The sequence below is a fragment of the Geotrypetes seraphini genome, chromosome 1 (assembly GCF_902459505.1).
Source record: "Geotrypetes seraphini chromosome 1, aGeoSer1.1, whole genome shotgun sequence".
NCBI lineage: Eukaryota > Metazoa > Chordata > Amphibia > Gymnophiona > Dermophiidae > Geotrypetes > Geotrypetes seraphini.
The window spans coordinates 335,166,804-335,193,892 of NC_047084.1; the positions used below are offsets into that span (position 1 = coordinate 335,166,804).

General features: G+C 43.4%; 1 protein-coding gene across 1 annotated transcript in view; it reads left to right on the plus strand.

Annotated features, from left to right (window-relative positions):
* The window catches only part of SNCA (synuclein alpha), a 272,359-nt gene that overhangs the window by 126,115 nt on the left and 119,155 nt on the right, over positions 1-27,089 (plus strand). The window contains exon 4 of the mRNA XM_033958983.1: positions 9,770-9,915. Coding sequence (XP_033814874.1) covers positions 9,770-9,915 — 146 coding nt within the window. The remainder of the gene's footprint in view (positions 1-9,769; positions 9,916-27,089) is intronic.

A 27,089-nucleotide genomic window follows, 5' to 3' on the forward strand; every position in this document is an offset into this window, starting at 1 on the left:
TTCTTGTATCTTTTTTGAATTATTCAGTACTATTTCTTTAATCTGTCTGAGTTCATTGCCTACATCAATTCTTTCCTCACCGGCAACGGAGCTTTTGAGGGGGTCAGCGTTTCCGTTTTTGATTTTTTCGCACTTACTCCGCTTGTACCAGCCACCTCTCCCTTTGATTGTTTTGAAGCTGCCATTATATTCACAGAAACACCGTCTCAAATGAAAAAATTTCTTCTTCAAAGCTTATTTATCCAAGACATAGACCTGTTATGAGGGAGCTACTATATCACCCGTCCATTCCGTTGCGGCTCCAAGCCACGCCCTCTCAATTCAAATTGACTTTAATTCATGAATTAGGATCTCAAGTGCTCGCAGTTACGAGTTAAGAGAACTAGTCCTGGCTCGTAACTATTTCGCGAGCTATCATCGGTCCTTACTACTTTTTCATTCAATTTAAAGTGTATGAAAATTTTTCTTTTTTCAATTACTTTTTCTATACTTTATAATACTATTCTTTTAGATACTAATCTTGTATGATACTATTTCTTAAGTTCATTTTTTATCCTTATTTCAATTTTATAATGTAGATATGATGATACTTAGCTCAGGTGTATGTTTTCATACCTGGCCCTCTGATCAACGACGGAAGATCTCCGTTTCGCTCTCATTTACAGTAGGAGAGCTTCATCAGGACCAGAGTGGTTAAATTAATTAACACTATAAAATGAAAACAATGAACAAAATTAATTATTCATGAACGTATTTATAAATTAATTAATTAATTATCCAATATTTTGGCTCTTACAATTAGTGAAAGCACCAGGGAATCTACTTTGGCCCATTACCATTATACCCATCCAAAATCTTTATCTTAATCTTTAAATTCATTTACTTTAAAACCATTTAGTTTAATTTCTTCTTATAATACTTTAAAAAAATATTTCCAAACCTATAATATTGTACCTATATTATTTATTTATAGACACATTTTCACAAAATGCTAAATACTAGATTCTGGCATGACTATTCAGTCCCCACCCATTTGTTTAACTGCCTACTATTACTGACCTTTATGTAATATATAAACCACCGTTATTTCTTTCAAAATAGTTCATTTAAAATTACATTCCTGGGGGCGGGGCCGTGCTGAGAGCGGGGAGGACGCGTTTTCCCTGAGCTCCGCTGTTCTCTCCCCGCTCCGGCCTCCCTGAATAAAAATCGGCGACTATTTTCCCCACCGAGTGCCTTCCGTAGCTCCCCGGGGGCTCCATGGACAAATATATGTTGAGAGGCACGTCGGATATGGCTTCTAAGGTGGGCAAAAAGGACCGCGAACGCGCGAAATCGGGGCCCAGCCACGAGGACAAGATGGCGGACCCGGGCGCGGCGGCGGCTGTGGAGGGAGCAGATCTCATCGCGCGTCTCACCGAGGCAGTTGTTGCGGCGCTGGGAACGCGTCTGGACAAAGTGCAGGAGTCACTGGCTGCCTTATCCACTACTGTGACAGAATATAACTCTCGGATAACTGAGGTGGAACAGCGGGTTGGAACCGCGGAGGACTCTGTGGTTACACTACAGGCAGAGGTTCAGCAGCTGCGATGCAAGGTGGGACAGTGTGAGGAAAAACTGGAGGATATGGAAAATCGCTCCAGACGGAACAATCTGCGACTGGTGGGGGTCCCTGAATCTGTGCAGGAGGGTGACCTGCTTCCCACTTTGGAGACCTGGCTGGCGGCGGAGCTGATGAGTACGCGGGGACTGGGACCCTTGCGCATCGAAAGAGCACACCGGCTAGGTAGAAGACAGGAGGGAGCGACCAGACCGCGTGTGGTGATTCTCCGCATTTTGAACTTTGCCATTAAGGATCTTATTCTCCGAAATTATCGCCAGCGCAAGGATCTAAAATTCCAGAATCAAAGTATCCTCATCTTTCAGGATTATTCGGCACAGGTGGCGTCTCTGAGGAGAGGTTTCTCGTCTGTCTGCAAGCAACTTACTGAGAAAAAGCTTCGCTTCACGCTGCAGTTTCCTGCCAAGCTTCGGGTGATCTATGATGGACAACCTCATCTCTTTGACACCAGTGCGGCGGCCAGAGCGCAAGTTCTTCAGTGGTACCCTGATCTGGGGACTGGCACCTGATACCCTGTGATACTGCTTTGGGTTTCCTAAGTTTGAATGATGTGGGGCACCTGGTGGGAGCGGGTGGTAGCCTCACTTGCACTGTTTCTTAGCACCTGTTGTGCAAATACTCTGTTTGAGGTTCACCAATTGGGAGCTCTGGGCCACTGTGTACTGTTTCTTACTATGGCTCCTTGTGGACGTCTGGACTCATGGGGTCCTGTATGCTTATGCCTCTTCTTTTGGTCTTATGACATTGTTTAGCCTCTGGGCACTTTTTGTGAGTTTAAAGTTACTATCTCTGGCTTGGTGGTTGTTTTGGAGGCTGGGGAGGGGGGGGTACTTTGGGTCCATTGGTATACCCTCCTGGAGTGGTGGAAAGGTGTGTCTTGGGGGGCATGGGAGGGGGGAGGGGGTTCATGGAGTGGAGGGTGGGGGGATGGGAGGGGGGATTGGTTGCGGGGGGGATTGGGAGGGTTTGTGAAGGGGGTGTTGAGGCTGTGGGTTTGGGTTTGTTGGGGGAGTCGGGTGGGTGGGGGGACTGGGGAGTTCTGGAGGGGGGGAGGGGGGAGGCTCCTGACCTGTGTGTTTGTTGATGATTCCTGTGCGGAGGTGATGTGGAGACTGAGCTGCTGGGGGATGGGCTGGGACCCTCGGCAGCTGTTTTGTGCCCTTTTTCTCTTCTGGTATGTTTGGTTCTTTTTTCTTTCCTATGCCTGTTAAGAAGGGGTTGAGGTGTGTGTCATGGAATGTATCTGGTATCAATTCTCCTATCAAGCGAACTAAGATTTTACAGTGCCTAGCCAGAAATCAGGCTGATGTGGTGGGCCTGCAGGAGACTAAGCTCACTGAACGGGAACATGGTAAATTGTGTCAATCCTGGGTGGGGCAGTGTTACTCGGCCTCCTCCTCTAACACTAGGGCTGGGGTAGCCTTGCTGATCCGCAAATCGGTGTCTTTTCAGGCATCTAGGGTTCTCTCAGATCCAGGGGGACACTATGTTATTGTCCAGGGTTCTCTTAACCAGCGCCCAGTAGTTTTGATGTCAGTATACGCGCCCAACAGTGCACAGCGGTCCTTTTACAAGAAACTCTTGGGGGTATTATTGTCTATATCCCAAATACATGACTCTCAGAAAATCTTTCTTGGGGATTTTAATTCTATACTAGACCCGCTTTTGGATTCCTCTAGGGGACCCTCCTCCAGCAGGTCGGATAATGGGCTTGCCGCTTGGTTAGAGGCTCTGGATCTGGTGGATGTTTGGCGAATATTACACCCAGGGGAGCGGGATTTCACTCACACATCCAAGGTGCATGGTTCCTCCTCTAGAATAGATTATATTTTCCTCTCGCGATCTTTCTTTCATGCGGTTCATGCAGCGGGGATCGGAGTACTGGCTGTCTCGGATCACACTTTGGTGTGGATGGATATTGGCTCTTCGGCTGACGCTCTGGGGGGAAGGAAGCACTGGCGTTTTCCGATAGCGCTTTATCTGGACCCGGACTTTAAAATTTATTTGGAGCAACAGTGGCGGGACTATGTGGAGTTTAATGGGGGCCATGCTGATAACGGAACTTTGTTTTGGGAGGCTGCCAAGGCGGTGCTTCGGGGGGCTGTGATAGCTTACTGCGCGCGACGTAAAAAAGAGATTGCGGAAAAAATCTTGGTTCTGGAGCGCAAGGTGCGGGATAGTAGAACATTGGTTTTACAGAGCCCTACTCTGTCTCACAAGCATGCTTTTCAGACGGCCCAGTCAGCACTCCACGCACTTCTTCATGAGAGGGCACACAAATCCCTTTTTTATTATAAGTACCGATTACACCGTTTTGGGAACAAGCCGGGTAGAATGCTGGCCCAGATGACTAAGGCGAGGCGGGGTGCCACTTTGATTACCTCGCTTAAAGATGATGGGGGAAGGCTCGTCACGGAACAGGCTCAGATGGAACGGCTTTTTGTTGCCTTTTATAAATCTTTATATACAGCGGAAGTAGTGGGTCGAGAGGCTCAGATTCGGGCATTTTTGGACTCTTTGCCCTTAACTAAGCTGTCAACGGAAGACGCGGAGGTTTTGGCTTCTTCTATTACCCGTGAGGAGGTGCTGGATGTTCTCAAGCACCTACCTCTGTGTAAATCTCCAGGTCCGGATGGCTTTGGGGGGGAATTCTATCGTCTTCTTCAGGGATATGTGGCTGAGCCGTTACGGGGCTATTTTGAGAGTGGAGCTGAGGTGGGGCAGTTTCCTCGAGGAGCGAACCGAGCGTTGATTACTGTATTGCCTAAACCGGGAAAGGATCCCTTGCTGGTGGGTTCCTATAGACCTATTTCGCTTATTAATGTAGATTTAAAGATTTTAGCTCGGGTCCTGGCTAACCGACTGGCCAAGTTTGTTCCATCTTTGGTGGGTGCAGATCAGGTAGGTTTTGTGAGGGGGCGATTGGCTGGTCATAATGTGCGGAAGCTCCTCCTGGCTTTGGCTCATTGTGCTTCTCGGCAGCAACCAGCCCTGGCTATTAGTTTTGATTCCGAAAAGGCCTTCGACAGGGTGGAGTGGGCTTTTTTATTCCCCTTGTTGCGATATTATGGGTTGGAGGGGTTCTTTATGAAAGCTCTTGGAGCCCTTTATTCTCACCCGGTGGCGGCCGTATTGGTTAATGGGGTAGCATCTCCAGACTTTGTACTCCAGCGAGGCACTCGCCAGGGCTGCCCCTTGTCCCCTCTACTCTACATATTGTTTTTGGAGCCTTTGTTGATATCCATTCGCAGCCACCCTCAGTTAACTGGAGTGGAGCTAGGGATTTCCTCTCTACGCTGTATGGCTTTCGCAGATGACATTATGGTGATGTTGACTGACCCAGTTTCAAGTCTCTCTAGTCTGCTGGAGCTGTTTCATCAGTTTGGGGTACTCTCGGGCCTCAAACTTAATGTGTCCAAATCGGAGGCGCTTCCTATCCATATTAGTATCTCACATGCATGGGCTGATTTCCCGCTCCGGGAAGCACCACAGCAGGTAAAATATCTAGGGGTTCTGATACCATCTTCTCTTACAAGACTCTATGAGATCAATGTGAAGCCCCTACTCCGGAAAACGGTGGAGCTCCTTAGATTGTGGGGGGATTTACCAGTATCTCTTGCGGGGCGTATATTTTTGTACAATATGATGATAGTCCCTCGATGGCTTTATCTGTTTCAAACTCTTCCGCTGTGGTTGCGAGCGGGGGATCTAGCTCAGGTGTATGGGGCTCTGAGGACTTTTCTGTGGGGTGGGCGTCGACCTAGGATCTCTCTTCGTATTCTGATGTTGCCTGAGTCACAGGGAGGCTTTGGATTGCTGGATATTCGTTCCTATAATCTGGCATGTGGGACGAGACTGATTCGGGACTGGTGTATGGAGAGTTCCTCTTTTTTAATGTTTTCAGTGGATAGGGATTTTTTACATCCTATGTCTGGGTTGTTTTTACTGCATGCTCCTGCTGCCCAGTTGGATTCTGACGTCAGGGGACATATTGTGTGGGCTTATATGAGACATATATGGAAATTACTGTGTAAACATCTGGGCATCCACTATACTATCACCCCACTACTCCCGCTGGTGGGTAATTTGCATTTTAAACCGGGCATGGACAGCAAGGTATTTCGGATTTGGCATGCGCATGGAATTCGTAGAATGGGGGATGTTCTCTCTGATGGGGGTAGTCTTCTTTCCTCTGCCGAATTGGGGTCGCTTTATGGGCTGGATAGGGTGGACGTTTTCGGCTACCTCCAGCTCCGGCATTATGTTCTTAGCTTCTCTGGGGATCGACTGAGCGGATCGGTGGCACGAGATCTTGGGAGGTGTTTGGCATTGGGGGAGGATGCGGCTCCACGTCTTCGGTATTATGTTACTGCCCTGGGTCCCCCTGTACAGACCGAACGAGCTGAGTGGCTAGCAGGGGCGTGGAGTGCAGACTTGGGTTGCGTAGTTCCGTCTGAATTGATCTCCGGATGCTTTGTCTATATACGCACCATCTCCAGCAACATGTTACATAGGGAACAAGAATATAAATTCCTTCACAGAGCTTTTATTTCTCCCCACAGAGCACATCGGGCTGGTATCGCTGATCATGCGGGGTGTCCGAAATGTCCTATTAATCCTGCTTCCCTGGGGCATATGTTTTGGGAGTGCCCCTCTGTGAGAGCTTTTTGGCAGAGAGTCTGGACATATGTGTCCTCCTTGGTTCCTGGGATCCCGAAATGTACTCCCCCTGGTGCTCTGTTTTACCAAGCGGCGGAGTTTCCTGGGTGCACTGTTGGGCAGCGTCAATTGCTATCTAAGGCCCTTTTGTTGGCCAAGAAAGCCATCTTGACTTTTTGGAGAGAGCCACATACTCCCTCTTTTTCTCGATGGCAGGGGTCCTTGTATGACTTGGCCCTTTTGGAGAGACGGGCTGCGGGCACTCGAGATGAGTGCAAGTGGTCTCGCTTTCAGGACATCTGGGAGGCATATTGGCTGACCCTTCCCCATCGTGAGCGGAGTCTTCTCTTGAACTGTTAGCTTATGTTGAGGTCTTATGTCCTCTTCAGGATTTTCTCTCTTAAGGCACCTCTTACCGTGGATTCTATCTAGAGATTCCTTTCTTTCTTTCTATCTTTCTTTCTTTCTTTCTTTCTTTCTTGTTGGTCCTCTTCAGCTCTCTGGACCTAGTCCTCCTCATTCTTATGTGTCTCTTTTCGATCTCTCTCTGGTCCTTACTGTATTTTCTACTCTTCTTCATTTCAGTATATCACAGGTCAGGAGTAGGGTGGGTGGGGGGGGGGGGGGGGGTTGCATTTGGTGTTTTTGATGCATCACACTGTGTGTATTGGTATTGGGGCGTTCAGTTCTGTTTTGGGGGGGTTTTGGGGGGGGTTTTTAGAGGGGGTTATATGGAAAATTGTATTGAGCACATCCTGTGTTGGAGCATCTGATCTTCTGTGAGATGTCATATTTTGCTCTGTATGTACCCGATAGGGTGTTTTTCGCTGGAATGCAGACTGTTCCTGCACGATGCTCTGTTGTGTGTTTGCTGGTTTGCTCAATAAAGAAACATTACAACAAAAAAAAAAAATTACATTCCTCTCCGTCGTGCTAGAAAACCCTTTACAAATAGATTGTCACAAACATACCTGGCCAGCTAGCCCCTTATGGGATATTATAATTTCGGCTTTGTCAAAGACTCATGAAAGAGTTTTTCCCGGAGCTTCATTCAGGGCGTCTTACGTCACTTCCAGACTCGATTTACCAGAAGGGCCGATCTGTGCTAAGGATCATAAACAGATCCTACTTCGCATATGCAGCGTTTTAAAGGACAACGGGTAACTTTACCAGAAGTTGTACCCCGGAAGTGATGTTACTTTACCTGTCAGATAATACGCTCCATATTCAATTTTTGTTTTTAATGGAAACTGAATTTAATTTTATCTCCAGCCAAAAGGTAATTAGATATCAGAATCATATTAAGGGCAGCATAATATCCTTATTCCGGAGAGACTATAACAAGCCTCGCCGTGCTCTACTTAACTAGATGGATAATTGTCTACTAGTTAATGAACAAATCGTGTTCACCATTATATATGGAGGACTTACTAGATACAGTTTTCATCTCGAGTTTTAAAAAAAAAGGTCTGCCAATTAATCGATATATTTAACCCCTTGGGTTGTAAACATTGTAAGCGATCAATCCACCTCTGTTCTAATTGCAAAAATTTTTCCCCCATCCCCCCTCTAATAGATTCCACAATTCTATCTATAATCATACAACGGAGTTGTTTAAACGTGTGGTTATGCGCCAAACAATGTGCTACCAATGGAGCTTCTTCTCTTGAGATGCAAACATGATTTATGCTCCGTCATCTGGACTTTGAATTGTCTAGTGGTTTTTCCTATGTATATTTTTTGACATGGGCATTTGATCATATATACCATATAGTCCATTCTACATGTAGTAATGTGTCTTAAATAGTAGATCTTATGGTTTAATGGATTTTCAAACGAAGCCCCTTGAATAGTTAAAGGGCATATTTGGCATCTTCCACAACTTGTATGAAGTCCTTTAAAAGTAACATCCCTTTGGGTATCGTCTGGTTTTAAACTCAAACGCTCCTTCAGATTCCGGGATCTAGAGTATGCTAACCGGAATTTAGTATTTTCAAAACATGGATTTCTTTGGACTATTCTCCAATGATTGTGAATTATATCAGCAATTTGTTTAGATTCTACATTAAATCTAAGGACACATGTCTGGAATTCATCCATAGTTTCACCAGTTGTTATTTGGGACTCATTCTGTATAGATTTTTCATTCCCTTCCTGTTTAAATATATCAGTTGTTATTTCCGATGTTCGTAACAACCATTCTTGATGATTGTTTTTTGCCCTCCGGTATGATTTCTTTAATACCTTTTCTGGATAGCCTCTGGTCTTCAAATTTTTTGCTAACTTAAAGACTTCTGTATGTGTACATATACGTCTAAACCATAGAAATTGCGCCAAAGGCAAACTATCCTTCAAAGCTGATGGATGACAGCTGTCATATTGCAATAGACTTACTGTATCCGTTGGTTTTACATAAAGTTTGGTCTCTAACTGATTGTGTCTATTGGTAATTCTTGTATCAAGAAAATTTATACGTTCAGTAGATTGATTCATGGTGAATTGTATATTATTGTTCCTGGTGTTAAGCCAACTGACAAATTGTGTCAGTTGGATATTCGACCCTTGCCATACCAGAAAAATATCATCAATATATCTCTTCCATCCTTTGACATACTGGCTCCATTGATGCATTACCAAATAGGTCTCTTCATAATGTTTCATATAAAGGCACGCTATTGAGGGACACCCTTAACTTGTAAGTATAGACTGGAGCCATCTGTAAATAAATTTTTTGTTAAGGCCAGTTGTAATAAAGTCATGATGAATTCTGTAGGGCTTTGATGAGGTCGCACTCGTGTATTCAATGCTTCTTGTGCTATTTCCAGACATCTATCTTGCGGGAGTGAAGTATACAAGGACACTATGTCCAATGTGACCATAGTTGTAGGCCCTTCTGAAATATCTAGGGTTTGTAACCACAATAAAAAATAGCTTACAATACCGGCCACGGGGGACCCTTGATAAAGCACGAGGTGTGAAACATGTTGGTTCTACTTTTCCCGGGTCATGTCAGCTGTTAAGATAAATAGCTGTAAAGTTTTAAATATTACTATTGAAAGAAATTAACTTATATATTTATAAACTATAATTAAATACTAATTGAAATATGAAATTGATTGGAAATTTATGGCTGATGATGAAAGCTCACATAATTCTTCACCCTATAAATTTACGTTAGTGGTGGAGTGGTGGGGCTGAGGCCGTAAAGCATTTAAAGTTATACACGCTCCAGAATGTTTGGAGGATTTTGGACCTTTTAAATCTGGGCATATTTTCAGTAAAATAAAATCTGTATGCAACTTATGAATGTGCAGTTTGTACAGTTTTGTTTCTGAATCAGTAATTATTCATTCGGTCAAAGCTACAGGTATCCCTTTATTGCCAAATTCATGTCTAATTATATGGCTTTCTACAAAGACTTTGGTTATCTTGCCTCATGCTTGCTGGTGATGCACAAAATCATTATGGATATCTGTAATTTCTCAATAGTGGCTGAGAAGACAAAAGAACAAGTGACCCATGTTGGTGGAGCAGTGGTGACTGGGGTAACAGCTGTGGCACAGAAGACAGTGGAAGGAGCAGGAAATATTGCTGCAGCCACCGGCTTGGTCAAGAAGGATCAAGCCAACAAACAGGTTGGTTCCACTGGCAAATGGGAGGATTAGAAAATGTAATTTTAAAAAACAAGCAGGGAAGTTTCATGTTTCATAAGTGATATCACATAACATCGTAACATAGTAAATGACGGCAGGTAAGACCTGAATGGTCCATCCAGTTTGCCCATTAGTTATTCTCATTAAAATACATGATTAAATTAACTTGTCACTTCTTTGATATTTCTGGGCCATCTGGTATTGTCTTAGGTTCCAACTGCTGAAGTTGCCATCTAAGCTCATAAAGACAGGATTGACTTTTATGTGGTCCAATTTGACTGCTAAATTTTAGGCCGTTGCGTGTTGAATATCACTGCCCACAAAATCATCAGTTTTGAGTTTAGCAGTCTGTCATGATATACAGTGATACTAACTTGTTAATCGACCAGGAACCATTTGTGGCTGGATTAAATCATTTTGAATATATCGACACCCCAAATATACACTTCTGGTACATTTATATGATCATAATTATACCATTATGTAGAATATAGTTCAACCAGTTCTCTAGAAGCCTGGACCAATCAGGCCTTAGGCATAGCGGGTCCGCCCATCCCCACTAAGTATAAGGCCTGATTGGCCCAGGCGCCTAGAAGCCTGGACCAATCAGGCCTTAGGCATAGCGGGTTCGCCCATCCCCACTTAATCTAAGGTCTGATTGGCCCAGGCTCTAGGCGCCTGAGCCAATCAGGCCTTATACTTAGTGGGGATGGGCAGACCCGCTATGCCTAAGGCCTGATTGGTCCAGGCTTCTAGAGCCTGGGCCAATCAGGCCTTAGGCTTCGGAAGGATGGGCCGGGAAGGGGCGGGCCTGCCTCATTTCGACGAGACTAGCCTGCCGGCTGGACGGGTAAGTCCCATCTGGCCAACAAGGAAAGGTTAGTTTGGTTGGGGGGGAGGTTTGAGGGCTGTTAGCGCGGGGGGGTGTGTGGAGGGGGTGCTTCTTCCAGCAGGAGGGATTGGGCACCCTCCTGCCAGCAATCGGTAGTGTCGGGGGGGGGGGGCGGTCGGTAGTATCGGGGGGGCATCTTCTGGCAGGAGGGATTGGGCACCCTCCTGCCAGCGATTGGTAGTGTCGGGGGGGCGGTCGGTAGTGTCGGGGGGGGCGGTCGGGCCTCGCCTTCAATATAGGCGGCCTGCCTGGGGAGCATTTGTTTAAAAAACGTGCATCCCGATTGGCTGATTAGACAGCTGTAGGACGCCTACAGCTGCCTAAAATCAGGACGCACTTTTGGAGAATCAGGGCCTAAGTTAGTAAATACTATGTTATGGCTAGAGATAATATTTATGCCTTCCCTATAGGAGAATGTGCATTCCCAGACCACTCAGCCTAAGATCTTCATAGAAACCATTTCTCAGCATAGTCCATTAGTCATCAACAGAGCACATTTTCATAGTGTGCCCCTCTGGTATAAATTTCTGCTTCTACCAACTTCCAAAAAGAGGACTCTGCTCCATCTCTATTCCTAATCTAGTAGATGTGTGGGACAAAAAGAAGCTTTGATTAATCATTATCATTTTTTTTATATTGGAGTTGGAGTGATTGGGCTGATCTGGGGTAAAGGGGGTCCAGGATTTAGACAGGGATCATGGAGCCTGGAGGTCCCCGTTTTTTTAGAAGTCAGATGGATCAGAGTTTCTCAGTGTTAGGTTTACAATGATATTCTCTGTTGAGGGGGGAGATAGGCCAATGTAAGGGGGATTTTGTTCTGACATTTTGCAATATTTTGGGCTGAATTCTATATATTGCACCTGGAAAAAATCAGTGGCGAAAAAAGCGCTATTCTATATGCCATGCTTAAAGTTAGGCACAGTTTATAGAATAGCACTTATGCCAGGAACTGTGACTAAATTTAGGTGTGGCCAACAGAACATGGTGCAAATACCTGAAAGCCCTTGATCTATAACTAGGCACATAACTTAACCTTTTCCTATCGTATGTTCCAGATGATGGGACATTCCAAAAATGTCGTTGCCATTGTGGATAAACAGTCTGTATGGACTAAAAGAACCAGGAACACAAAATATTTGAATTTACAGACTTATGACTTATTTACATTATGTTTACAATAGCCGTAAATGATAACGGTGAATAATACAAAACTTTGCTAAAATAAATACGATTGGAACCAGCGTAACGTAAAATTTATTACAATAGGAAAAGGTTAAAGTAATATCTCCAATCCACCCATGACCTGCCTATTTCCATGCACAGGTAACTTGTAATTGATTCTAATTATCACCAATAATTGCTTGTTAAAATGCCAATTATTGGTGCTAATTAGCTTGTTACTCAATTTAATCTCATTGCCAATTTGGATACATGACAAAAATTGCGTGCACAATTTTTAGCACATTGTATAGAATTAGGGCAGTGCATCGCAAACTGTGTGCGGTGGCGAGAGTCCAGGTGTGCCGTGAGATGCCGGCGAGGAAGAGAGGCATCAGCTGACTGCCTATAAGACATGCCTCTCACAGTGAGAAGCACGTTCTATAGGCAGTCAGCTGGCGCTAGCGCCGGCAGCTCTCCTCCTATTTGCACCCCTCCTCTTGCAGCGATACCCCCCACCCGGCAGGTGTGATAGTGTTCTTTTAGGGCTAAAGTTAACTAAACTATATGAGCTGCTGTTAACTTTCTAAAGACTATCCTGGCTTGCTGCTTTTATTGTGATCTGTGCAACTGCATTGTAATGTCAATGAATTGCATTTCCATGCATTTTTATCTGATGTAGAAAAAAAATAGAGGAAATAGCTTCTGCTCTCACTAAAAATATGATCTTAGCAAAACAGTCCAGGTGTCAATTTAGGGAAAAGCCACAAAAGCAAATATTGCCACTACAGAATCAATTATCTATAATATTTCATTAGTGTAAGCAAATGATATGTCAATAATACCATTCACTTGTTCTTATAAAACAGATAATGTTGCTTAAATATCAGCCTTATTTATTGTTTTTTCTGTGATTACATCACACACTTATATGGCAAAAGAAGAGATGGGGGAGGTAATTATATAACTGGACGCCAGATAGGAGTCTATTCAGTAAAGGAAAGTAGGCGTCTTCTGTCCATTATAGAATACAAGTGAGATATGTACATATATAGCATAGGACTGGCATAAATGTGTGCATATATGTTCCAGAGATACATGTCTCTGTATTCTCCATATTCTGTATAGTCTGGCTAAAGTTGGGCGTGTAATTTTAGGCACAGTTCACAGATCTCCATGTAAAATAATTGGCTAAATAGGTGGTAGCAATCAATTATGGCATTAACAAGGGCTGATTGGCAGTAGTTACACATGCATCTGCTCTCCACCCCTATTCTATAACGTGCATACCTAAGGGGTGTGGCTAGGAGAGGGGCATGGGTGGGTCAGGGGCATTCCCAGGATTTAGGCATGCAGTTATGTAATAGTTGCAGTTCCGCACCTAAAGTAGTTGGGTACAAGCATTTATATCAGCCTTTAGAGCAGGGGTGTCAAAGTCCCTCCTCGAGGGCCGCAATCCAGTCAGGTTTTCAAGATTTCCCCAATGAATATGTATGAGATCTATTAGCATACAATGAAAGCAGTGCATACAAATAGATCTCATGCATATTCATTGGGGAAATCCTGAAAACCCGACTGGATTGCGGCCCTCGAGGAGGGACTTTGACACCCCTGCTTTAGAAGGTGTAAGTGCTTGTGAGATATTCAGGTGTTTTCCCTTACTATGACTGCAGTTATGCCATTGGATCACAGGGAGCAGCAGACAAATCAGGGGAAACTACCTGTCCCAGAATGCCTTGAGCTTTGCAGCTCAGTGCTGAAACCCATTAAGGAACTACAGTAATACAGCCCTGCTGAATCAGAGGGGTGGGACTCAGGCAGAGAGAAAGATATATTTCTGGCTTAGATTTATTGAGTAAACACCAAAAAGTCCAACAGGACAGAGAACCCACGCGTATAAATCAGTACCAAAGGAAGTGGGAATGGACAATGAACACTCCACTGAAGAACACTGATGTAAAACCAACTTATTTATCTCATTAAAGGACACAAGCAGAAGCTGTGGATCCGACACAGCACTGTGTTTCGGCGTCTGAGGAATGCCTGCATCAGGGATCACTCGGTCCAACTAACATGCCAGAGTAACCAAAATCACTTAAAAGCTATGGAACCTGATTTTAACAAGAAAACCTTTAGATAAATATTAGGCTTATTTACCATGGTGTACTTAGGAGATAATGTGTATAAAGCACCAAATGTGGTGTTCGGTATACATTAAAATGCATTAATAGATATTTTGGCTAACAGAGAAATTTGCAAGATTGGAGCTTGTCTTAATTTGGGGGCTTTTAACCGGGTCAGTGTTTTCCTCTATTAAGGGAATTTATGTGTGATGAGAGTCTCTATTTTCCTAATTTGAGTTCTGAAATGCACAATTTAATATTTTTATTCCTAATTCTTTACTGCATTCTGGGCAGCTACTATTTAGGATTATCAGGGTTTAAACACTAAGGGGTCGATATTTAAAGCAATTTAGCTGGCCAGAAACAGCTGTTCAGGGCTAACTGGTCATTTTCTGTGGCACTTAACCAGTTAGCACCAAACTACAAACTAGCTATTTGGGGGTGTTCCAGGGGCGGAGTCAGTACTTGCCCAGTTAAGTGGCTATATTCGACTCTTAACTGACTGGGATAACCACATAAATAGGACAGAATAAAAGTCAGTCCTATCTTTATAAAGGACTTCATAGCCATTTAAGACCTGAAGATCACATTTAGCCAGCTATGATTTAGCCAGCTCCAGAAATTCAGAAGTTCAGTGTCAAAGCCCAAACATGGACCGACACTGAATTTCTGGGCATAACCCTGGCGGCAGTCAGCACAATGTTGGGCGCCACCAGCTGAATATCAACCCCTAACTTTTTTGCCTGTTGCAGTTTTCCGGGTCTCGCTGCGTCTTGTCAGGTAAAAATTGACATTTCAACCACCATACCCTGAAGAAAATCACAACATGGTAGTTGAAACGCCGTTTTCTACCTGACACAGTGAGACCTGGAAACCTACAACAAGCACAATGTCCTTTTTCTTAGATAGTTCTGGGCCAGAAACCAGAGCTCTGCCTGGTAGTGTGCTTACGTTCTATCTACTGGAGTCTCCATCAAAGCGGGAAGGGGTAAAACGCGGACCTCACGGACCTGACGGACCTCGCGGATCTAAACCCGCACGTCCTTAAAAATCTGAGGCCTGTGCCTCTTGTAGTTAGTTTCTGGCTCTGACAGACCTCGGTGACAATTTAGTGCTGATGGATCCATCTCAGCATAGGGAGGGGAAAGTATTAGGATCCGTCAGTGCTACAATGTCATCGAGGTCTGTCAGAGCCGATTTACTGGGGCTGCAGGAAACCAGTTTAAAGGATTCGTTTTAGAGCCGCTCCAGCACTAGCACTAATCTCTGGCTCCGACAGACCTCGGTGACATTGTAGCACTGACGGATCCTAATACTTTCCCCTCCCTATGCTGAGACGGATCCGTCAGCACTAAATTGTCACCGAGGTCTGTCAGAGCCAGAAACTAACTACAAGCGGCACGGACCCCAGATTTTTAAGGACGTGCAGGTTTAGATCCGTGATGTCCGTCAGGTCCGCGTTTTACCCCTTCCGCATCAAAGCTCACTCCAGCCCGTCTAAACCATCCCAGCCATCGAAGCCCTCCCCAGCCCATCCTCAACCAAATGGCCATATAGGCTGCTCAGTACTGGCCTTAGTTCTTCAATATATACCCATTATTTTCTGATTAGAGATCCTCTGTGTTCATCCCATGCTTTTTTTTTAACTCTGTTACCATTTTCCTCTACACAATTCCTCTCCAGATTTGTACACAATATTCCTCTAATCTGCAAAATTGATTTCTGTGGGGGAGAGTTAAACCATTCCCCAGTCTGACCCCCCCCCCCAATAAAATACTATATACTGGATATTTCCAGATAATCAGCTGGTTACTCTCCTCAGGACATTTGCAGTGCTGGAGTCTGGATAATTATTGTAATTTCCCCATCAAGAAATCACGGTTAAAGAGCGTCGTTTTTCTAAAAGCATAATTTATTTGTAGACAATCTGTATTGCTTGGTTGTGCAGCCTTTTATTTACTTGTAGGGTAATTTTATAGCAGGAAATTCAAGAAACCTTGATGCAAAATATATGGACTTGTGTGCCTTTTATAGAACTGCCTCTGAAAGCTCTCACATTAAGTTACACCTGCTGTGAAGCAGTCATAAATTTTCTTCCTAAGTTTATACAGATGTGTAAGCGCATGTCTAACATACATACCTTTCTTGCAACTCTGCCTAACATCTATCCCCCAGAAATCTAGCCCCAGAAATCACCAAAACAGTTATTTGCAGATCTCCCCCACCTCTGATTTTTCCATAAGTTATAATGGCCTTACTCATTGTGCTGTGATGTACTGATGCTATAGCCTACTTCAGCTCTCACTGCAACTGGATAGTGGTGAAGACCCTTGCCTCAAATCAGTAAATCCTCAGTTCAGGACCCTTCTGTCTTCAGGCTGCCAGACCCCCACCGACCCTCGCACTACAACATGAAGTTCAACGTTGAAAAATGTAAAGTATTACATGTGGGAAGCAGAAACCCGAGATACAACTATACGATGGGAGGGATGTTATTGAATGAGAGTACCCAAGAAAGGGACTTGGGGGTAATGGTGGACATGACAATGAAGCCGACGGCACAGTGCACAGCTGCCACTAAGAAGGCAATTAGAAGGGTATTACAACCAGAACAAAGAAGTTATCCTGCCATTGTATCGGGCAATGGTGCGTCCGCATCTGGAGTACTGCATCCAATATTGGTCGCTGTACCTTAAGAAAGATATGGCGTTACTCGAAAGGGTTCAGAGGAGAGCGATGCGTCTGATAAAAGGGATGGAAAACCTTTCATACGCTGAGAGATTGGAGAATCTGGGTCTCTTTTCCCTGGAGAAGAGGAGACTTAGAGGGGATATGATAGAAACTTACAAGATCATGAAGGGCATAGAGAGAGTAGAGTAGGACCGATTCTTCAAACTTTCAAAGAATAAAAGAACAAGAGGGCATTCGGAAAAGTTGAAAGGGGACAGATTCAAAACAAATGCCAGGAAGTTCTTCTTTACCCAACGTGTGGTGGACACCTGGAATGCGCTTCCAGAGGACGTAATAGGGCAGAGCACGGTACTGGGGTTTAAGAAAGGATTGGACAACTTCCTGCTGGAAAAGGGAATAGAGGGGTATAGATAGAGGATTACTGCACAGGTCCTGGACCTGTTGGGCCGCCGCATGCGCAGACTGCTGGGCACGATGGACCTCAGGTCTGACCCAGCGGAGGCATTGCTTATGTTCTTATGAACAGGAAAAACGCAGCCGGCACCCTTTAAACCCCTCCAGGATAACTGCAGGGCAAAACAGCCTGTGCTCAAGCTCCTGATAAATCAGAGGCGAGCCTTCCTCCCTGGGAAATGGTCCACACACTCCTTAACTGTTAGTGCAGGCTGGTTAGACAGGTTCCTTTATGGTTGCCCTGCTAACAACAGACAGTTCGCCAGAGGGTCTGCATCCTCTTCAAGGCAGAACAGCTTGAGGGCCGCTGGGGACCTCTTCAACACCATAAGCCTCAAATCAGATTTAAAAAAAAATGCATGGTAACATAGTAAATGACCTGAGTGGTCCATCCAGTCTGCCCAACCATACATGCTCCATAAATTAATTTAGTTTAAATGGTCCTTTTTCTTAGATATTTCTGGGCCAGAAACCCAAAGCCCTGCCCAGTAGTGTGCTTAGGTTCCATCTACTGGAGTCTCCACCAAAGCTCACTCCAGCCCATCTTAACCATCCCAGCCATCGAAACCCTTCCCAGCCCATTCTCAACTGAATGTCCATATACGGAACACAGGCCGTACAAGCCTGCCCAGTACTGGCCTTAGTTCCTTCAATGTATACCCATTATTTTCTGATTAGAGATCCTCTGTGTTCATCCCACGCTTGTTTGAACTCTGTCACCGTTTTCTTCTCCACCACCTCCCTCGGGAGTGCATTCCACTCATCAACCACCCTCTCCATAAAGAAGAATTTCCTAACATTATTCTTGAATCTACCACCCCTCAACCTCAAATTATGCCCTCTGGTTTTACCATTTTCCTTTCTCTGGAATAGATTTTGTTCTATGTTGTTACTTTTGAAGTATTTGAGCATCTGAATCATATCTCCCCTGTCCCTCCTTTCCTCTCGGGTATACATATTTAGGGCTTCCAGTCTCTCCTCATACATCTTCTGGTACAAACCTCCTACCATTTTCGTCGCCTTCCTCTGGACCGCTTCAAGTCTTTTTATGTCCTTCGCCAGATACGGTCTCCAAAATTGAGCACAATATTCCAAGTGGGGCCTCACCAGCGACCTGTACAGGGGCATCAACACCTTCTTTCTTCTATTGGTCATGCCTCTCTTTATACAGCCCAGCATCCTTCTGGCAACAGCCACCGCCTTGTCACACTGTTTCTACACCTTTAGATCTTCAGACACTATTACCCCCAAGGTCCCTCTTCCCATCCGTGCGTATCAGCCTCTCACCTCTCAGCACATATTCTGATTTCTAATCCCCAAATGCATTACTCTGCACTTCTTTGCATTGAATTTTAGACCATTCTTCTAACTTTTGCAGATCCTTTTTCATATTTTCCACTCTCCTCAGTGTCTACTCTGTTACAAATCTTGTTTTCATCCACAAATAATAATAATAATAAACTTTATTCTTTTATACCGCCCTACCATATAGTTCTAGGTGGTACACATCAAAGAAGAACTGTACAATCAGTGAACATACATATAAGAGGGGATACAGCAAAGTTCAAGTTACAAATTTTTCAGTAATTTCCTAAAGATATAATATGATTGTGCTTGAGGAATCAAAATACTTAACCAAGAATTCATTTTTTCTGATTGAAAGGCAAATGTCTTTTCCAAAAACCTCTTATAACGACAAGCTTTAACAGAAGGATATATGAACTTACAATTTTTTCAGGTATTTTTGTTAGATTTATGTAGCTTAAATTGAGAGGACAAGTATCCTGAAGCCAGACCAAACAGTGCCTTAAATCAAATGCAACCAAATTTGAACAGAATTCTTGCCTCAAATGGCAGCTAATGAATCAGTTGATAAAATGGACTCACATGATCATATTTTTTCAACCCAAAAACCAAACAAACTGTAGTATTTTGTATTATTCGTATTCTATTTTTAAAAATTTTTTATGAGATGCCAAGTAAATAATATTATAATAGTCAAGGGCAGGTAGGATTGAAAACTGAACCAATAACCTAAAGCAGTGATTCCCAACCCTGTCCTGGAGGAACACCAGGCCAATCGGGTTTTCAGGCTAGCCCTAATGAATATGCATGAGAGAGATTTGCATATGATGGAAGTGATAGGCATGCAAATTTGCTTCATGCATATTCATTAGGGCTAGCCTGAAAACCCAATTGGCCTGGTGTTCCTCCAGGACAGGGTTGGGAACCACTGACCTAAAGGATGCTAGGTCAAAATATTTTTTAATGGTTCGAAGGATCACAAAGCATTTTTTTATCATTAAATCGGTATGATCTTCTAGAGTTAGATAATGATCTAATGTTACACCCAAGATCTTAATAGAAGTGGCTATAGCAAAATTCTGACCATTTATTTGAAGTATTATATCCGTAATCTTGTTGTTCGGACTGGCAAGAGAAAACTTACGTAGTTTTCTCTTAATTAAGCTTAAGTTTAAATTTGATCAGGGTGAAGGGCTGGGGAGGGGAGATGGATGGATGTTAGACCCATAAGTGTGGAGGGGGGAGGGTTGAGAAGTGGGGGAGATAAAGTGACCTAGACCAGAAATGAGGGTGAGAAGGGAGGAACAGATACTGGACCTACAAATGGGGGTGGGGGGTGATAGGGAGAGTCTACTGTATTTAGAAATATTCAAAGGGGTTTTTTTTGCAGCTTTTGGGGCAAGCCGCTGCAAGCCTGCCCAAAGATTCAGTGCAGTGGCCGGGGAGGAGATAGGTGGGGGAGTCAGGAGCTGGAGAGAGTGGTCTGAGGATACCATTGGGGGTGGGGTTTGAATTGGTGCAGGCTCTGGTGTTGGGGTGCGGTTGGCTGTAGAGGGTTAAAGTGGCAGATGTTGGAATGGGGGGTGGATAGTTGGAGTAGCGTGGGAAGGGGCAGGGGAGAGATGACAGAGAAATTGGTTCTGGGGTGGGGTACAAGAGAAAGGGTAAAAAAGGAAGAGAAGCTGGGTGGGGGTGGAATATAGGGACAGGAAGAATGGCCTTGGAGGCAATGGAAGGAAGGATAGATAGGAATGGAGCTGGGACTGAAAGGGTGATAAATGCAATAGAGGATCGATGAGGGCCAAAAGGGTACAGAGGACTAAGGAAATAATGAAAGGTGAGTTGGTGGGACTGGGATCAGTGGGAGGCAGGTTCCGGGCATGGTAGAGGCGGGGCATGGGTGGAGTAAGAGTCAGGGTATAGGTGGGGCTATTCTAGCACCCGTTACTGTAATGAATGTAACGGGCTAAAACGCTAGTAAAGAATAACACAGTAAGTTTTCAGATGGTTTTACATGTGTGGATACTTATAGAAGAAGAAAGTATTTCATTTTGTGACCTCATATGTAACAAGGTTTTTTTTAATGAGAATCTAAATAAACAGTTGACTGGTAGGGGACTGGAAACTAGACTCTTCCTATTATTTTATTTTCAATACTTAAAAATGAGTGTAAGTAAAAAATTGGAAGATACACCCTATTCTTTTAAATTTGAGGCTACTTATAATTCCTAACACCTATTCACTTGTTCAGTACCATTGTCTGTTTTAATCATTCCTACCATAAGTAGTTCCCTAATTCTTTGTTCTGTTTCTGTGTCTTGATTAGATTGTAAGCTCTGTGGGACAGGGACTGTCTCATATGTATTTGGTTAACAGCACAGTATACGTCTAGTAGTGCTAAAGAAATTATAAGTAGAAATGGTGGCAAATTTAGGCATGAAAAAGTTGTGACACAGAATTAACCCTTCACTTGGCTAATCTTCCACTACAAATTGCTCTATGGTTTTTGCATTACTGAAGGGAAACCCAAAAAAGACAGGAAACTGGAATAAGATTTTGTGCTTTGTCACCCTTCAAAGTATACTAAAGATGTAAATGTTTATTCATTCCTACTGTTTTGGGCTTCTGCTTGCTGAATATCAGCTATTGTAAAAAGGGTTTATTAAGGGCAGATTATTAAGGGATAAATTTTGAGTGGATCCCTGTAAACTCTCCATTAACACCTTCTGTGCCTTTTTCTTTATCCCTTCACCTAAACACCTTTCCTAAATTCCCGTAGTCCTTTACTCCCACAGCTCGCAATTGCAGTAATTTTCTCAGCCTTCTTTATGACACATTGGTTCCTGCATCTGACATGGGAAGACACTTAGGGCCGGATTCTCTAAAGCAGGGCTGCCCAAGGCCGGTCCTCGAGATCTACTGGTAGGCCAGGTTTTCAGGATATCCACAATGAATATGCATGAGAGAGAGATTTGCACACCAGGAAAGCAGTGCAGGCAAATCTCTCTCATGCATATTCATTGCGGATATCCTGAAAACCTGGCCTGCCAGTAGATCTCGAGGATCGGACTTGGGGGCAGCCCTGCTCTAAAGCAGTGGTTCCCAACCCTGTCCTGGAGGACCACCAGCCAGTCGGGTTTTGGGGATAGCCCTAATGAATATGCATGGGAGAGATTTGCAGATAATGGAGAATGAAAGTCATGCAAAACTGCCTCATGCATATTCATTAGGGTTATCCTGAAAAACCTGACTGCCTAGTGGTCCTCCAGGCCAGGGTTGGGAACCACTGCTCTAAAGGATGCTGATCTCAACGGCTGCCTTAGAAGCAGCTGCCGATTGTGTGTCAGTCATGCATTGGCATCCTGTAGAGATTCATGTCTACTTTTACTAACAGATGCCTTTAATGTAGGCCAGCATTTTACAGGCCTGAATTTAAGGCATCTGTCTTGCGCCTACGGAGACATATAGGGACGCTTACAGAAGCCCAAAGCTACTTTCTGTGGCGCCTTTGTAATCCATAAGCATCTCTACATATCTCCGTAGGTGCACAACATATGCCTACAATGTAGGTGTCCTTACCTACCTGCATTAAAAAATAAAAAGTGCATCCTATTAGCTGTGAGATGGCGGTAGGACACCTACTGCCGACTACAATCAGGATGCCCGTTTGTAGAATCAGCCCCTTAGTATAATTACTTTCTTTTTCTCATTGGAGCCAGGCTCTGCAAACTTTTTTCCTCATCTACAGCAGCACAGCCTTCTCACTGAATATGAAAAACCAGTGAAGATAGAGAACTCGAAGACTTTTTTTTGCTACTAGTACTCTTTCAGTACAGATGATCATGAATCATATTTTTAATGAGCTGGTGTCAAACCATTCTCTCATATCATCAAAGTATTCCAAAAGCCCCACTAATCATACATTCCCTCTTACTCATTCATACTTCTTTCTCATAATTCTTTCATATTAAAGCCTGACTGAAACCAGGTTCTTCGGTTTCTGCCGAAACTAAATCTACAACCGAAACTGACCACTTTGTTTCTGCCAAAAGCAACAATGTCTCTGTCCTCCATCCAACCAACAAGTACCCTCTCCCAGACCCAAACCTCAGTGGCAGCCCTTTTGCAACCCCCCTCCCTGTGACCTCCCCCCCCACCTCTCCAGTAGCAGCCCCTTCCTGAGTCTACAGTGTCACTCTCACAACCAACTCAAATAACTACCAAACCGCAATCTTCACAAATTTAAAAAAAAAAAAATGGCACTGCGTACACACAACCTCATTCTTGCCCTCATACTAATTGCCACATTTATAGCAAAATGGAAAACCACAGGCTACCAAATACAAACCATCCCTATCCTAACAACAACACACAGACCTGTTCAACATACCAGAAAACTGCATACCACTAGAACACTAACTCCATGCCCACTATCCAGCCAAGCCAGCATCCCCACCATCTGGGGAAAAAGACCCCCACCAAAACCTAACGCAAACACACAAAAATACCAAACCTCACCAAGAACTATCATCAATACAACCACTACACCAACCACAAAATACACTACAATTGCTTGCGCATATATGAACATCAGATCCGTCAGCCCAAAGGCAGAATTAATCAAAGATTGGCTGACCAAAGACAATCTAGGCTGTCTCTTCCTAACCGAAACATGGCTCACCTCTGAGTCAGATCCAAGCATCACAGAATTCTGCCCCAAAGGATATAAACTTGAAGTAGTATGTCGAGAAAACAGAAGAGGAGGAGGTCTAGCAATCATAACAAAAAACAATCTCAACATCGACGTACTAACCAAGCACTCCACCCCTTATCTTGATCTGCTAGCCTGCCAAATATCTGACAAATCACTCAATGGAAACCTGAACTGTCTTATTTGCTACATTACACCAGGTAAATGGAACACTTCAAAACAAGAACTTGAAGAATTCATCTTCCAGAACTCACTCTCCTCCACACATAACTTGATCCTCGGAGACTTAAATCTCCACTTAGAAGATCAATCATCCAAACAAACAACAGATATACTCTCATACCTCAACACTTTATCCTATCAAATTCTCAACCCAGAACCCACACACGAAAAAGGTCATCAACTTGATATAGCAGCTTACTCATCTCCAAATCAAAACACACAAAACATCTACATCTCAAACGGGTCCTGGCACCCTACTCTATGGTCAGACCATTTCAAATATTCATTCACCATCAATTGGGCTCAAAATAACAACAAACCCATCCCAAAGAAAACACTCATCAAATTCAGACCGAAAATCGAACCTCACACATTCTGGAACACAGTCGACCCCGAAATCGACCCCAACAACCCCAAAGAATTCATAAACAGCTGGCGGACCCTCAGTGAATCTACACTAAACGAACTTGCTCCAATAAAAAACAAAAACAAAATAGACAGACCATCTAATAAATGGTTCGACGACGAACTTCTACAACTAAAAAGAAAATGCAGACAATTAGAAAGGTCATGGAAAAAACAAAAACACAACCACATCAAAGATGAATGGAAAATCCTAATCAAACAATACAATACCAAACTGAAGGAAAAACGAAAAAACTACTACTCCAAACTCATCAGCACCGAAAAACCAGACACAAGAATACTTTTTGACATCTTAAGAAATCTCACCGATACCAAACCATTTCTCGCCACCCAAGGAAACCAAACTCCCACAGCCACCCAATTAGCGGATCACTTCAAACACAAAATCATCACAACCAGATCCACATTCAACAATTCAAGAATCAACATAGAAGAAATACGAATCAATCCCAAAACGGATGAAGCAATCCCAGCAGACAGGATATGGACAAACTTCCCAAAGATACAATGGTCAGACTTGAACAGGCTTTACAAAAAATACAGCAAATCCTCATGTGACTTGAACAACTGTCCCTCATACTTACTAGCAACAGCTTCCACCAAATTTAAAGCTAGCCTCACACTATGGCTTCAAACAACACTAAGTGAAGGTCATTTCCCACCGGAATTAGGAGAAATCATAATTACACCTATCCTAAAAGATCCCAAAGGTCCTATAGATAATCCTGCAAACTATAGACCAATCGCTTCAATCCCTCTATACATTAAAATAACAGAAGGCCTTGTCGCACAACACCTCTCCAACTACCTTGAAGACCATCACATACTACATCCATCACAATCTGGATTCAGATCCAACCATAGCACAGAAACTCTACTGGTATCACTATTAGACATTGCCCGACAACACCTCAGCAAAGGAAACAAGCTGCTTCTCATTCAACTCGATCTTTCTGCGGCATTCGACCTAGTTGACCATCACACACTACTCCAGATATTAGACGCAATAGGAATCTCAGGTAATGTTCACAAATGGTTCCAAAGCTTCCTCAAAACACGAACATACAAAGTCAAATCAAAAGAGCACATATCCGACCCATGGTCAAACCCATGTGGAGTACCACAAGGATCACCATTATCACCCATATTATTTAACCTCTTCATAGCATCCCTAGGCATAACCCTAGACGCCCTAAACACAGTATCATTCAGCTACGCAGATGATATAACTATCCTCCTCCCCTTTAATATTCAAGACCCCTTATCCACAAACCACCTGAAAATGATAATGGAAACGGTAGAAAAATGGATGTCAAGTCATAAACTAAAACTGAACTCGGAAAAAACTAAATTCCTACTACTGGAAAGGGAAAAAAAAACATCTCTCACAGAACTAGAAGTAAATACAATCAAGTACCCAATGCAAAGCACACTCAAAATCCTGGGAATCCTACTAGACAGAAATTGCACAATGCAGTCTCAAATCCACAAAATCATCCAAAGAGCATTCTTCACAATACGTAACCTAAGAAAAATAAGAAAATTCTTCAACAAAGATCAATACAAGATATTAGTACAATCCCTAGTACTGAGTATTGTAGATTACTGTAACAGCCTATACCTATCATGCCCAAATTACATGATAAAACAATTACAGACAGTTCAGAACACAGCCCTCAGAATCATCTACTCACTAGGCAAATATGACCACATCACCAAAGCATACTTAGACTCACACTGGCTACCAATAAAAGCAAGATCCCAGTTCAAATTCTACTGTCTACTATACAAAGTAATACATGGAACAGCACCCAGCTACCTAAACAACAGACTACACCGTAACCTCTCACACAGATTAAGGAGAACCCAGAGCCTATTCACTCACCCCCCTCTCAAAGGAACACGACGAAAGAAACTATATGACAGCCTTTTAGCGACACAGGCAGCAAAGATCGATACTACCATCACCAATCTACTGACCAAATCAATAGACATTAAAGCATTCCGAAAAGAAATCAAAACTCATCTCTTCAAAAAACACTTCCCATCATCATAACCTCACAAAAGTATTAGAAAATACTCTCATGACTACCCAAACACCACCACCAGCAACACCCGAATCCGGACAGCATTATCTCTACTCGTCTAAACAACAGAATCCGGACAATATTATCTCTATTCGTCTAAACAACCTATCACTATCTACTATCTACTACCAATTTATCCTGGAAAAGTCCAGAACAACAATTGTAACTTAACGCATTCTTGATTATATGTACTGCAATGCTACTGGAAATGTCCAGTCTTCTAACTTGTAATCCGCTTAGAACCGCAAGGCACAAGCGGAATAGAAATCACTAATGTAATGTAATGTAATGTAATTGGTGGGTAAAGGGTGCAGGAACGATGCCTACCTACTCCTACGCATGGCCAGGTCCTCCTTGATGGTTACGGGACTTTCTGCCTAAGGTCCCAGCATCTATATTGAGATTGGAAAAGTTGCTCCTGTTAATCCAGATTCCAAATGTCAAAATGACTGCTGGCAGCACTGGCATTTTGGGTCAAAACCTGACCCCAGATTTCAGGCCAGTTTTGATGTTGAATCTGAAACCAGAACCTAAATTTGGTCAGCCTATAGCATAGACTACATATATTTCTGTTTGGTACATTTAGCCCTACTTCTGCTTTCATACTTATTAATCCTACTTACATCCCCACTAAAAAAGCATTTCTATAAATGGGTGCCTGCAGTTACACTAGCCTTGCATCCATAGGTACACAGAAAAATGTCACATGCTTAATAATAATAATAACAGTTTATATACCGCAATACCGTTAAGTTCTATGCGGTTTACAATAGATTAAGCGAGGTACAAATTGATTGAATTTAAGAGGTGGGAATAGGAGAGTTAATAGGACCGGAAATGCGTTGTTGGGGAGAAAGAGATTAATAGGACAGAGGAGAAAGAAGATGAGTGGGTCAGTTGTCTAGATACTTTAGGAACAGTTGAGTTTTTAGACGTTTTCTGAATTCCTCATAAGTAATGGGCGAAAGCAGTTGATCTAGGTCTTTACCCCACAATGCTGCTTGATGTGAAAGAAGGTATACATGGTGTTTTTTCAGTTTACATGTGCATAAGTGCTATAGCACATAACTGTAAGGGGGGCATGCCCT